The sequence below is a fragment of the Agelaius tricolor genome, unplaced genomic scaffold (assembly GCF_023055355.1).
Source record: "Agelaius tricolor isolate 1412-34295 unplaced genomic scaffold, bAgeTri1.0.p SCAF_7, whole genome shotgun sequence".
Lineage (NCBI taxonomy): Eukaryota > Metazoa > Chordata > Aves > Passeriformes > Icteridae > Agelaius > Agelaius tricolor.
This window is the reverse complement of record NW_027269267.1, coordinates 10,823,210-10,838,223: the sequence shown is the minus strand read 5'-3', so window position 1 is coordinate 10,838,223 and position 15,014 is coordinate 10,823,210. Positions and strand designations below refer to the sequence as shown.

General features: G+C 36.0%; 1 protein-coding gene across 9 annotated transcripts in view; it reads right to left on the bottom strand.

Annotated features, from left to right (window-relative positions):
- DMD (dystrophin) overlaps window positions 1–15,014 on the bottom strand; it is a 1,148,686-nt gene that overhangs the window by 721,959 nt on the left and 411,713 nt on the right. For all 9 annotated transcript variants that reach the window (XM_071430346.1, XM_071430344.1, XM_071430345.1 and 6 more), the window contains exon 8: window positions 7,603–7,781. In XM_071430346.1, coding sequence (XP_071286447.1) covers window positions 7,603–7,781 — 179 coding nt within the window. The remainder of the gene's footprint in view (window positions 1–7,602; window positions 7,782–15,014) is intronic.

The following is a 15,014-nucleotide window of genomic DNA, read 5'->3' as shown; positions in this document are numbered from 1 at the left end:
ATCTTTGGAGCAGAGGCAGCTGAAAGCCTGAAATTGCACTTCTGAGCTCCTGGGCTGATTCCTGCCACTTGCCAGCTACAAGCAGCTGGGACTGGTTGTAAGTTTTGCTAACAAATGGTCTAGACATGGTTTAGCATGCTCTAAATCCTGCCATTATTGAAGAGGCAGAAGACAGAAGCACTCCTGGTGAGACTCATCATGAGTTGTTCTTCTGCTCAGAGACTGTTTAGACTGGGAAAGCTGCAGTCTCATGGCTATGCAAAGATCACCTGCTGACAAAAAGAAGCATCCTGAAAAGAATTTGTGTCAGGGAAGAGAATGGGATTTGGAAATAAAGTGGAAAAGATGCTGACTAGAAGAAAGACCCTGCAGATCAGAGAATTATAGAATATCTCAAATCAGGGTGGATTGGTTCCATCTCCCTGCTCCTCACAGGGCTACATAAACTTATATCATATGACTAAGAGCAACAGCCAGGCTCTGCTTGAACTCTCACAGGCTTGGTGCTATGATCACTTCACTGACCATCCTCTCAATGAAAAGCCCTTTTTCCTCATGTCCACTCTGAACTTCCCCTGATGCAGCTTCACAGCATTTCCTCCTGTGCTGTGGCTGGTCAACAGACAGAGATCTGGAGACAAGCAGCAGGTGATGCCTAAGAATTCTGGGCAGTGATGTCCAACATCTGTAAATGCAAAGCAGTGGCAGAGCTCAGCCTGACAGCTGGACCAGCAGCAACCTCTCTGCCCCAGCAGGCAAGTTGAGGCCTTATGAGCTCAGCTCTGGGGCAAACCAAATAAATGAGTGTGTAGAAAGTAGACTAAAAGCTCTGATACATTGGAAACTTGATCCACTACAAGTTATCACTTTACCCAAAAGAGTACTAACATTTTTGACAAAGACCTCTTGAAAAAGAATCTACAGTAAACATTCAAACAAAACCAAAAAAAACCCACAAAAACAAACCAAAAAAAAATAACCAAACAAAAACAAACCACACTCACAAAATTAGTTAGAACTGCTGCTGGTGGCTACACACAAAGCAGTGACAGGAAACAACTGTCATCTTGACAGACCTCCAGGCTCAGACAAGAAGCCATCTATTTTCCAGACTGTTACTGAAACTATAAAACATATATAAACACACTTGAAAATGTCTGCTTCATCATTTTTCAAACTGTTCCTTGAACACATGGCATCCTGGAGACCTCCCTAAGAAAGACTTGCACTTAGCTTGATTTTTCCATCTCTGCTTTCCTTTGTTCTGACCTCTGATGGCAAATTTTGCTATTATATTATGCCTAGCCTGAACACTAGGGATTTTATTTAGCTCTACAGAAACAGTTCCTAGCTTTCTGAAAGTTTCTATTTAAATGAGAATACCCAGGCTAAAACCTGGGACTATCATTATATTCATTGCCCAAATTATATCCATCATGATCTAGTGACTAAATGTGCAGATAATTCAGTATTTCTGCAGTTTCCCAAATTCTACTTTAAATTATGCCATAAATCCCTCCAATGCTGACACAATGGGATATTTTATATGATAAGTATCTTACATTAGAAATACCACCAAAAATTTGGAACTAAACTTCTATTTGGCTGTATTTAACTATCTTCTGATGCCTCTCCAAAAGAGGACTTCACCATAAGGTAAACAGGACAGTATTAAGATCACAGCTTCTCAGTAAAAGAAATACCTGGTTTAGTACAAAGGAGAGCAATAAAGCAATCCTGTGATGCTGTACCACTAAATTCTGTGGCACAGATGAATCCTGAGGAGTCCCAGAAAGGAGGTCTCACAGCAGTTTTAAAGAAGTTAAATTGTTGGCAGGAGACCAAGAGTGTGGCAAATTAAGGGTCTAGAAAACCACCATTCTCAAGGGCAAGACTGCCAGAAGAGTTCTGTGCTGTGGGAATAAATTCAGCTGAATTTTATAAGGAGTTTTTAGTGACTTTTCAAGTTAATTATTATAGTTATGAACTGACTGACAAAGCGCCATACAGAAACTGGGTAAAATTCACATTAAAAAATCCAGAAAACATGCAAACTGCATTATAATACTTCTGTAAAACACAAGTAAGGACTGGATGGTTAGGAATTTCTCACAAACTAATAATGACAAGGTTGAAGCCTGAGATGAAGCCCCTAGTTCTTAGGACCCAAAACACATCATTATGTGCCAGCAAATACAGTCCCTATTTACCACTGCTTCATCTCAAATTATTTCAATTCAAATACACTGAAGCTTGTCAGTTTAAAGGTTAAACAGTAATTCTGCACACTAACTGTATTTCATACAATGTTATGAATGAAGAAAATATAACTCCTGCTAAAAGAACAAAAATCTACAATCATAGAGATCAATGGGCTTGATTTTGAATAGATAATTTAAGGCAGTCAAACTCACAGACTCACCTTTCTGACAGGACCTATCAGAAAGTTATTTACAGAAACACCAATCTCAAAATACTCACAGATTTTGTTCAATGTTTATATTTTCAGCACTGTTTTTTTCAATAGGAATCGAAGTTGCCCTCACTCAGTTTCCAGGTGACACCAAATTGGGTTGGCTTATTGATCTGCTGGAGGGTAGAAAGCCCTGCAGAGGGAACTGGACAGGCTGATTGATGGGCCAATTGCATGAGGCTTAACAGGACAAAGTGCAAAGTTCTGCACCTGGGTCACAACAACTCCAGGAAAGTCTTGTGATTTGGGACAGAGTGGCTGGAAAGGTACCTGGAGGTAAAAGAGCTGGAGATGTTGGTCAACAGCAGCTGGACATGATCCAGGTGTGCCCAGGAAGGCCAAAGGCACCTGGCCTGGATCAGCAATAGTGTGGCAGCAGGACCAGGGCAGGGATTGTCCCCCTGTGCTCAGCAGTGGTGAGGCCACACCTCAAATCCTGTGTCCAGTTTTGGGCCTCTCACTACAGGAAAGGCATTGAGGGGCTGGAGTGAGTGCAGAGCAGGGCAGCAGAGCTGGGGAAGGGTCTGGAGCACAGCTCTGATGAGGAGCAGCTGAGGGAGCTGGGGGTGTTTGGCCTGGAGAAAAGGAGGCTTGGGGTAAAACTTGGGGACCTTATTGCTTTCTACAACAATTTGAAGAGAGTTTGTAGTGAGGCGGAGGTTGGCCTCTCCTCCCACAGAACAAGTGATAGAAGAGGAGGAAATGGCTTCAAGTTGTGGCAGGAGAGGTTCAGATTGGACCCTGGGAAAAATTTTGTCACTGTAAGGGTTATCAAGCACCAGAACAGTCTGCCTAGAGAAGTGGTAGAGTCACCGCCCCCAAGGAATTTAAAAGACTTGTAGAATAAGTAAAAAATGAAAGCAGTGAGATGGGAGTTTTGCCTGGGATCAATACTAGGAACTGCTCTGATAAACCAAAATGGAAATTAAACACAGCATTCTTCTTGGTCAGGTGTTCAATGAAATAAATCAATAACACAAACCCCAGTGCTTTCATAAATATAAACAGAAGACAATGAGTAGTTTTAAATTAGGATTTTGAAATGTCCCAGAAAATTACTCGAGGATCCTTTTATTTGTGTGTTAAGCTGGATATTTGTAAATGAAGCCTTATTACAGAGAACACATACAAGACAAAATACAGACCTGCAAATTCAGGCAAGCCTTCTGTAATTGCCAAGCACTAACTGCCATCCAAAAACTGTCATAAAAACTGAAAACATAAGTATTTCCTGCTGGACCTTTTTTAGTGTTCATTCAGGAAATTCAAGGATTCAGGTTTAAAAAGTAGATTCTTGTCCCAAGATCTTCATGAGTTTATGAAAACTGTCTAAGTAAACAAGGTAAAGGAGGAAAACCTGTCTTGAATTTTAGCAGAAAAACTGTTATTCATGTTACCTCTGGCATTTGAAAATGTTTCACTGGTTCACGCAGAAGTGGTGAAGCACTGACTGAACAAGAAGGCACTGAGTGAACAGGTTGGCAGAGGAATGATTGTCCTTGAATTTGAGGAATGTCACAGGTAAAAAAAACAAAACTTGTCTGGCCACAATTTGCTCAACTGAAATACTTGCAAGGTCTTGCAAGTACCCTCCTGAGTGACAGAGAAGGAATTCAGAAAGGAAGGGTGAATTTGAAGGCACACAAGTTGTGAAGCTACTAGGAAGAGTGAAGATGAGGAAAGAGAAATGAAGTGAAATGTGACATAAAAGAAAAGACAAGGGTAGAAGATAGAAGAGAAAGAACTTTGACAAATGATGGTGTGAAAGGAAATGTTATTCCTTCTTGCCAATATGGAGCACAGAGAATCACAATTCATCTCTCTTACAATTTCTGACAACTGACATATGAAGGAAATGTATGCCATGTATCAAAAGCCATATTTGGTCAGATTTGAAGGATCATTATCAAAATCTTTGGAAAGAGATCTTATTTAATTATGACTGTTTTGGGAAAATTATAATATTCAAGTCCTATAAACTGAAATTTTGCAGATTGAAAAAAAAGAATGATTCCATTATTCTAATAAAGGACCAAAATACTCTGTGAAAATTGCTTCTCTATGACAGCACCAAAAATACCATGGAAATTGGCGGGCGACAGTTAACTAAATCTAATAAACTTTTCTTTGATAACTAGATAGAAATTAGAGTCACCTCCTTAAACTTTAAAAAATCCAAGAGTAAAAAAAGTTGAATTTCTCCTGATTTCTTTATTGCAGTCCCCTAGAGAATTAGATTTTCCTGAAAAGCTTAAGGCAGATGCATTATTTATAATGGTATCCAAAAATCATAATATAGCTGGCAGAAAATTGAAATGTTACTAAGAAATGAAAAGGAAATAATTTTTTTTTTATCTAGTTACAATAGATGGGATTAAGTTATACCAGCCCCATGTATCTGGAGAAAAAATTATGAGCCACTATTTAACCAGCATTATAAACTTACTTTAACATGTAGACAACAGCTCTTCTTTAAGAAATACATAGCTGAAGGCAAAAAAATAATCACTGACTAATAAATCCATGTATTGATTTGGGATATTGATTACTATATATATATAATTCAAGTTTATCTTGATTATAATGAGAATTTGCCTGGTGGTTTTCCCAAAGGAATCTTAAATGAATTATTTCCATTTGTTAATGTCTGTTGTGGCTGTAGCACAATTTGGCTCAGATTCTGGTTATGTCTTCAGCTCCTGCCATATTGGTAGAATTATATTGTATTAATTCTTGCATGAACGTGTAGTAAATGAAGCTTCCAAATTCAAGAAGAAGAGATCTGAAAACTGGAATGCAAGATGAGGACTGGATAATCAAATTATATCTTAGTAAATTTCAGCAACCATGCTTTGTGTAGAAATTACTTCATTTATTTCAGTTTATACATTACTTTTGATGGTGGAGGTGCTGAAAAAACCTGCAACTGATCACAATAAAAGTACCTGAAGAAAGAAAAAATCTATCCTGTGTAATAAGTTTTCATTACTCTAAAATATCTGTATAGTGTCTAAGTAGAACAATTACAATTGCTTTACTCATCTTGTTTCAAATCTGTGTGACTCATCACTGCAGCACATTTGATGTTAGAGTAATGTAGGCAGGGCTCATGTTTGTGTGCACCGGCTTTCTGTCCTGGAGTATTTAAAGGAAGTCATTATTCAATAAAACACCTGTCACATGAACAGCAGATTTGAATACAGTGTTGAGTAGAAATATAATTTTCCAATAGATTTTTAGATGTTAGACAGAATTAAGTACCTAGAGGCAAACTCAAACTGTAGCACCATATACACACAGATCTTTTCTCCCCGAAGTAATGAAAGGAAATCACATTGCAGTACACAATGTGACCTTTGGGTCTCATACTTGTCAAAAGTTATAAAAATTCAACTACTGAAATTCTCATTATAAGGATTACTTGAAACAAGTTTTATTAAACCACCCCAGCTATTTAAAGGTAAAAATAAAATAAAAAAATAAGTAAAAAATCAAATACAACCCTTTAACCTCAGTACCAGCAAGATGCCATTTATGATAAAAATTGCCAACTGTTGTAATCTAATAACACAGGGTAAAATTTAATACTTGTTTCACCTTTTTTTCCAACTACAGTAACCTTCTGAGAAATGCCATCATTAACTATTTTCTTTAACAGGAAGGGTAAGAAAAAGAGAGAAAGCCAATGGTTCTTTTTTTTTTCTATAACTGAACCTGAGGCTGTAATATAATAGATGCCAAATATGGCTTATGTTAGATTTGTTCTTCTAATACTTTTTTAAGGCAATATATGTACTATTTTAAAAAATGACTGAACAAAGAAGGAAATTTGTGATTCTGAAACAGCAGTGCTTGAATGTTAATCATCCCCTACAATCAGCACAACAGCTATTGCCAGCCATGCAGAAATACACAGGAAAAAGTAAACACTCGACAGAAAAAAGTCCTGGAAAAAGCAGGTCATTAAGATCAGGTAGAAGCAAAGTGCATGAGCTCTTTCACTCCAAGCACGAGCTTAACAAAACAACTCTCTCAAAAAATTGCAGTAGTGACAGACCTGTGGAGGAACCTGCCTCCTTTTTTGGTCAGGGGTTGTGACATACACTGCTTGTGCGTACGCGTAACTTTTGAACCGCGGTTTAGGAGAAGGCGAAGGTCCCTGGGGTACACTGACTGTGATCTACGAATAAATTAGAATGTACACATGGGTAGGAGCATGGATTGTAGAAGTAAGTATTGATCTCAAGAGCAGCTGAAGAAAAACAAGCAGGAAGGTCATTTTTCAAGGACAGTGTTGGTATTCAGCAGGCAAAATGGGATGGTATTAAGGAAACCTCTCATTTAATCTGACACCCTTTCCAAAAGCAACAAACTGTCAGGACTCCACACCAGCAGAATACCAATGTAAAGTGAAGCTTTTTAATAATTTACAAGCAGAGGCTCAAAAAGAAGTGATCTTTTGTCACATCTTAAATAAACAGAGCCAATATTTATCTGCTCAGAACTCTAAAATAGAGTGAGCATCCAATACCCAACCATACAGATTAAATTCAGACATGTTATCCAGGCCTAAAATGCACTAAACACTTCAACAGAGACTGTCTGATGGTTTCAGTAAAAACAAAAACTGACATTGCAACCATAAATAAATTCCAACTATTACATGAGTTTTTTGAGAGGACAACAGTAAACTGAGAAGAGATTATTTTAAAATGCAGGTCATCTTAAATAAAATGCTAAAAAATTAAAAATGTATCATGACTATGGATGAACACCAACATCTATTCTCTAAAAAGGTAAAGATATTTCTATCTACTTTTTAATGTAAGCCTCCCCAAATTTGTTTTTCCTTGAGGTGTCCTGCCACCATCAAAATGCCCAATGCTGTACAGCTGAAGTGCAAAGCACTTACTTGCTGAATAGTAATTTTTAAAACAGTCTGGTGTGAGATGAAAACCAGTATGAAAGTACATGCAGAGAAGTACATCTGATTTGCCTGTTGATGAGATTTTCCCCATTATGCCCATGGGGTTTTTGCCTTCCACTGCCCATTTAACATCAAACTCAGGGGTAGGCAGGGAAACAACCACTTTAGAGCAGCAAGATGAAAGCAGAAAAGTGAAACTCACTTCTTGTGAAAAATGCTGTTCGTGTACTTCTACGTGCTCTTCTCTAGTGATCCTTGTGTGCCGTGGCAGCATCTCCACCTCCCGGATGGCTTCCATGGTGACTTGCTGGGGCAGGGCTTGAAAGAGTGAAGTCACATACATTAAGATGGACTTCTTATCTGGATATGCAGTTGCAACATCTGGAAGACAAATTAACATGCGTCATTTCAGTTTCCACATTTGATGTGAGAAAGAGCCAATTAGTTTAATGGAAAGTTGATAAGCTAATGAGCAATCTATTGTCCACATGAATACTCTAGAGACTAATTAGAACCTTACCATCAGTTCCAAACTTGCAGAATAAACTTGCATATCAATGAGAAGGTGCCAAAGTTTATACAGGTAAATGTTACCTCATTCAGCATAAGCTTCCCATCTATATTTCTTGTGCCAAAATGCAATTTTTAACACTGCAATCCCCATTGAGCAGGACTAGACATAGAAAAAAAATGTATTTTCTTGTGCTGTATAAATATTCCAATTATAAAAAGTAAGGAAAACCTCATTTTCCAAGTCATGCCTTTTACATTCTCCCCACATCATTTAGCCACTGAAAGCAACAATGATGTAGGGGGAAAAAATAATTACCAGTTTTTCTTGTGAATTGATTCATAAAAACCCACAATTGAAGTCAAACTACAATAAAGCTACATAGCTTTTATGTTCCACTTAGTCTTGAGTTCTTCATGAAATCTGTGGAACATCAAAGGAACATGGTATTCACAGACAGTAAAATACATAATAGAAAAACTCCTTTTTTTTAAAAAAAATAGCCCTGTAAAATCTCTATGTCCTTTAGTCAGTACAAGAAACTTTGCATCAACACAAAGACTATTTCAGCTTTTGCACATAGCCATGTTATACATCAGCAGAAAAAGCACTTTCCCTGACTCAACAATTCAAGTCAATAACGATTTGTAAAAATGTAAGGCATGTGGCAGCTCTTTGAAACAGTTACTTTGTTATTTGCCATTGACGCTTACTTCCTACACTCAGTCTAGTGAATCAAGATGTAAAAGGACAATTGTACAAAAAATTTATCATGAATTCCATTAATGTTTTAACATGAGTGCTGGCAGAAAGCCAAGAACTATGAGTCTTTACTTTCTTAGATCAATCCAGTCTTAGCTAAGATTTGAATCCACAGAAAAAATAAAATAAATCAATGATTCTACAACGTGGCATCTCATTCTCCCTGCCTAGAATGTGGGAAGGCACCTTGCATTAAAAGACTCACATAGATCTGGAAATTAAGAGAAGACATTGTATGAATAATTTTGGTTTGGCTTTCTGACCCATCTCCATATCTTTGCTTGGTACTTTATGAGAGGCAGCTGAAGATTTAGTTCTACTTAACATTGGCTGGAAAAATGGCACATTCCCTCTAACATTCCCACTTCCATAATATAAGTATTTTTCTGCAAGCATCTTCTTGTCTTGTCTTGAATATTGTAATGATATTTTGTCATACTAGGTGTCCACTAGTAATTGATATTTACATGAATATCCATGCCTTCCTGCTGGGAAGAGTACACACTGGATGATCAGTACCAGCGGTGATTTTTCTATTTTTTGTTCATTATTTTCCTTTTCAAAATGTCTTGTTAGCCAAATGGGAAAATACTTTACCATTTATCTGCAAAAACTATCTCACACAATAAATAAAATGTGTACCTAGTAAACAATATACATGCCAAAAATTGTTTACCCATTCTATCTGACAAATAAAAAGTACATACGGAGCTGTCAAAATACACTGGCAAATAGGAAAGGATTTAATTATTTAATCACAACAAAGAGCTAAACAACCATAGTTGCAAAGCCTGGAATCAATCTATCTCTCAAAAGTCTTTTTATGGGCTCCTGAATTATCAGAGCAGGAATGACTTCTGCTATACTTTGCCTTCATATTTTCTTCTTTTGACTCCTAGTCTGATGTACTATCTTTACCACCTGCTGAGTCTGATGGCTGTTTGAAATCCTCGTAGCTAGACAGTAAATAAACTGGAATTCAAGCATTTTCTTGCAAGGAAGTTCACTATTTCTTTGTAAATATGACTACTTGCATTTGTGGGGCAAAAATGTCTGTCAAATCAATATATTCTTCTTAAAAACTAATCTCAAACTCTTGGGAAATACAGATCTCTAATAAAACTAAGTCAAGATATTGAGATAAGGCATTTCTCCAATACTAGTGTTGAGAAAATTATACAGGATTTTTTTTTCCCCAGACCAATTTATCTTCTCAAATTTAACTCAGAGGAAATTCTTTCAGAAAATTTTCATCAGTTTTCTTGACAAAAACTCTTAGAGTATGATTGAAAAGAATAAAATCAATGGAAAAAAAAAATAGACTACAAGTCATAAGAGTTTAAAATGGGAAGCATTGTAAGGTTAGAAGAAATTGTACTAACGTGTTTATCAATAAAGAATCTGAAAGACTTTGGAAAGCTCCAGAAACCATCTCAGTTCTTTAATAAAATACAGTTACACAAAAGTAACCAAGCTGAGTGTTGAGCAACCAACTTTCCAAGATGAGTGTTTCAATTATTTAGAGGAAACTTTTTAGGTACAAAACTTTATGCTGACAGATTAATATTTTTCAAAAGAAAACAGTGACTTAAATATGTCACATGAACAATATTGTTCAGACAATTCTTGATACCTCTTCTGATCCATGGGATTACTTATTAAGGCTTGTGATTTCTTTAAGAATCCCTTATCATCAAAGAAACACAATTACCTTGCAAAACCCTAACTGTATGTGCTCCCCCTGAAAACTTATCCACCCCAACCATTCAGAGAAATTAGACTGTCCAGGGAAGGTCTCCAGCCAAATTTAAAAAAATACAGAAAAATAAAACAAAAAACCCCCACTTATTTTGATACATGGGGCAAAATGCCTGAGTCTGAGACGACACCACAAGAGCTCAATTTTGACTATAATTTTTAATGTATAGTAAGATTCTGTTCATTTAGAAAAGCAGTTATTTGGTAACAAGTACCAAAAGAGCAGAAAGAATCTGAGTTCGCCCCAGAACATCAAAATCATGAAATGTAACCCAAATCCACTTCTGTTTAAGTGCAGTTGCCTTTAAAGGATTAGTACAGGTTTAATTTGGGAAACAATTTGTCTGATAAAAGTTCACTGCAGCTGGATTTCTATTAGCAATATTTATTTGTTTTCTTATCAACATAACTACAAGTTTAACTGTTTGCTAAAGATGACTACAATAAACCTGAAGTGTTCTCAACCTAATCCGTTTCTAAATACATCAAAATCTTCAAAAAGTGATCCAGCAGCCAATTTTTATAAGCCTTATAGTTCACAAGTGTTTTGGTTCCTGCATCCATATGTTTGGGTCAATGATCAAATCCCTGCTAACATTAAGGGATGAGTGAAAATGAGGATGATATAAAACGCAAATAAGTCCCATACTAAAAAATGCACGTCTAGCAATACAAATAAAATCCAGTGTTTTCCTACACAGAGTTACATTATGTATACAAAGCCACACACAGAGCACAAGTTATAAATGTTTATGGAAATGTTTCTTAAAATTTTCAAATACACAGCTACTAATATAACTGTTCTTTTTTAATAATATTTTGCTTTCTCGAAGCTCTGACCAACTAACAGTTCTGACACTATTTTTGTCAAATGGTTTTACTATTTGTGTTTACTCTTTGTATCAAACTAGTGGTAAAATAACTTTGAAAGAAGACAGTTTAAAGGCCCACTGCACTGCCAGAAAGATTATATTTCTCTACATAAGCTGCTGATCTAGTTTATTTAGATTGAGAGAAAAATTCTGAAACATACTTTACCTTATATAGTGCTGAGAAGCAAGATAAGACTTGAGCCCAAAAAATACAAGAAATCCTTTGTCCTCAACAGAAGCAGCTAGGATTTTCACAGAATCAAAAAGTAGAAACCATAGAAAACTAATTTCTAAATCCTATACATTGTCTAATGCTGTTTGCTTTATTACAATAGTAATAGAGACTCCCAGTATTTTAATATTACCTGCTGCTATCCCAAATGAGATTTTTAAAACAGTGTTAAAGAAAAAAACATTGCCTTTCCTTCCACAAAAAAATGAGATTCTCAAAGCTGATCTGAATTTTCAGAGGTTATGCGTGGTTTTTTTATGATAAATAAAGGATGTTGTTATTTCTTCTATCAGAGTGGGCATTGGGGTTTTATAAAAGACTTTTAAAAATATGAATACATCATTAATACTTATAACAGGTTCTACTGTTATTTCCAAATGCTTCTGTTTAGAAAGTAGAAGCTCTCAGATTCCTCAGATAAAACAGAAATCTGACAGATACATAAATGATTAACAATTTACATCTCTGCAATGTAAACTCATTACAGGAGATACTTCCAAATTCCTATGGCCACTCCTACTATGGCACCTGCCTCAGCCACAAGATCTAAGATGAGGGCACAGAAAAGCATTTCTAAAAGTGCAGCCACAACTCAGATGTAACTTTTATTTATTTTACCTTTTAGCCTCAAGGACAAGGTTGAACTTTTCAAAGTCTGTTCAAAAATCTGCAGTAATCTGCCCGACAAGGCTGACCAAAACATTTTGAAAGAGCTTCCATAAAACCCAAGGTATATATTTTGATCTCATTTTTATTTGGAAGAACCGAAATTTTCAATTGAAAGTGCATGAAAATGTGCTAGTAAAAATGAAACAGCTTACTCTTAAAAAGCAAGAAAAACAAGTAAGATTTAATTCCCAAATGAATGTATCCAAAAATTAGGAATAAAATGTATCTCCAAAATATTGCCCCCATAACTAAGGAAAAAAAAAGGGTGAAAATTTTAAACTTGGTAATTTTTACTCCAAATACATACTTTTGGTCATTTAAAAATTCCATATAGAGACATTAAGCTGTGACAGAATCATGAGTCCCATCTGAGATCTGCTCTTACTGGTGACTTAATTCCCAGACTGTGAAAACATGACCCTATATATAGTCCATTCTTATTCAAACACCAAAAAACAAGCAAGATTATCAGGCAAAGATTATAAGGTGTTTTGCTTCAATGTATACATACTTCTCCCTCAGAGTCCCCTAGGTCTCCAAATGACATTTTCTTACATTCATATTTATACTAATGGTATGATAACAGCAGGAACCGCAGTAGTAGTAATTGTTTACTCTACTGAGACTCACTAAGACCTTGAAGCAATAAACTCTGCAGTCTCTGAAAGGTCAGCCAGTAACTGCAGTGTCTACTCACAATTATTGACTGGTTTTGCTTCTTTTTTAAACCTATAATTATTTTCTGCCTTGTTTTCTTACTCTACCAGTAGATTGCATGTTAAATTCAAAATGAAAGCAATCTTTGCAAGTAATCTCAAAGAAGCCCTGGACTTGCACATAAACAAAAATCAACGTATGAAATAGTGCAGAACTGTAAATACTGAAATATGGAAATTAAAACCAATGATTTTAAAATTTTATTTTAAAAACAAATTTAAAGCAAAGATCAATTTTTTTCAAAGGCCTTTGAAAGGCCTACATGAATAAGCATAGTGACCACAGTCTATTAATTTGCTGAATAAATTTCACATTTCACAAAACTAACTGCTAGCGAAAGGCACAAATTACATAGAGACAATTAAGTGAGAGCAGAAGCCTGCAAGAGTCCACTTAGATAGATAGTGGTGCTGATTTTTTCTTCTTTTCTGTAGAAATGCATGGCCATAAACCTAAAGCACTATGAAACTCTCAGAGGAAAATGTTAGTTTTTAAACAGGTATTTCCTTAATAAACGCTTTAAACCTGATGGTGAAGAGCTACAGAGTACATTTAAAATGCTGACCTTTGTAGGTTGTATTAAACAAGGCCACAACAGCAGCACGAAGAAAATATCCTCAGAAGTTTAACACATTTGTGTTTGCCTTTTAGAATGACAAGTCAGGATTTGTGGAATTAAAGTGCTGCAGAATTCAAGTGTATCTGGTAATAAAATATTCGGTGGCAGAGCATACCTTTAATCTGTCTGAATGTCTGTTCTGATTTGATGCATGAGTGTGAAGGAGCCTTGGACTAATATGCCAGCACTATCCTGGTTAAGTGAACTTGATGCTATCTCTGCTTTTTAAACCTGCAAAATCAGACTTAATACCTCTGCTGAACAGTAAAGGCATTGCCTATTCTTTTTCAGGTTCCCTGCAGTATTAAATATTGATTTAGTAACACCACAACCTTTGCAACTTAAACTATATCTAAAGGGTCTTAGCAGCAAAGATAGAGATAGAAAGAAGTGAAGTCAAAGTAGCAAAGGAATAAAACACTGGTTTTAAAAATTTGGGGTATGATACATTTTTATCATATCATGCTTTATTCTGATATTTTTGTCATATCAGAACGGGTAGGAGTGAGCATGGCTCTCCTCAATTTGTTGAAATAACAAATAATGGTCATCAGGTAATATACTCACAAAACTGATATGCACTGAAAGCTGCAGTTTGGTTTTTCAAACCCTGGAAATGCAGTGAGGGGTGGGGTGAGGCAGGAAGAGCCAGAGGAAAAAAACCTAAAATATACCCTGTTACCTAGTTCCTACTGAAGAGTTCCTTCCTGAAACTGAAGGCAGATCAAGGGAGTTACAGTGTCTGAATCAGAAATAGTGTTCAAAAATGGTAATATTAGCAGTCACCAAAACTGTAATGTTGCTAAGAATATTTGAGGTATTCAAACAAGTTAATATTTGAGAGAGTAAATGGAACAATATTTCAAAATATTGTACATTTTCCACTTAGCTTTTATAAATATTTAGTCTAGAGAAACTGCACAGGTAACTATAAAAAAAAAAGAATAGAAAATTAAAGACTGAAATCCAGTAACTAAAGATTTTATAACTTCATCTGGAGATAAATTCATTACTTTTATTTCATTGTAAAATCTTTCATAAAGCTAAAATGATATAAGGTAAATGGAAAAGGGCAATTGAAATCTAAACAGCCAATTCTGAATACACAATAGAAAGAGCCGTGTGCTGGATGGGTGATTGCATACTCAATAAGAGCAGGCAATACTTCCTCAAGTGCAATCCAAAAAAAAAAACATTGGGAAACACAGCATTCTTTGGAGACAGTACAGGGAAGAACAGGGATTCTGCTGCTAGAATGTCTGTACCTTCCTTTTATTCCCATCTGAAATGTGCTATTTCTGACACTGAGGCAAGCTAAAATGACCTGAGGTTAATTCCATCCCAAACCAACAAAACAGAATGCTGAATGATACTACAGGTAGCTTGTACTTTTCCCCTCTAGAACCTTATGGAAAACTGACTTTATTTGAAACTTGAGAAAAGCAAAATGGAAAAAAAGAGTGAAACCTATACA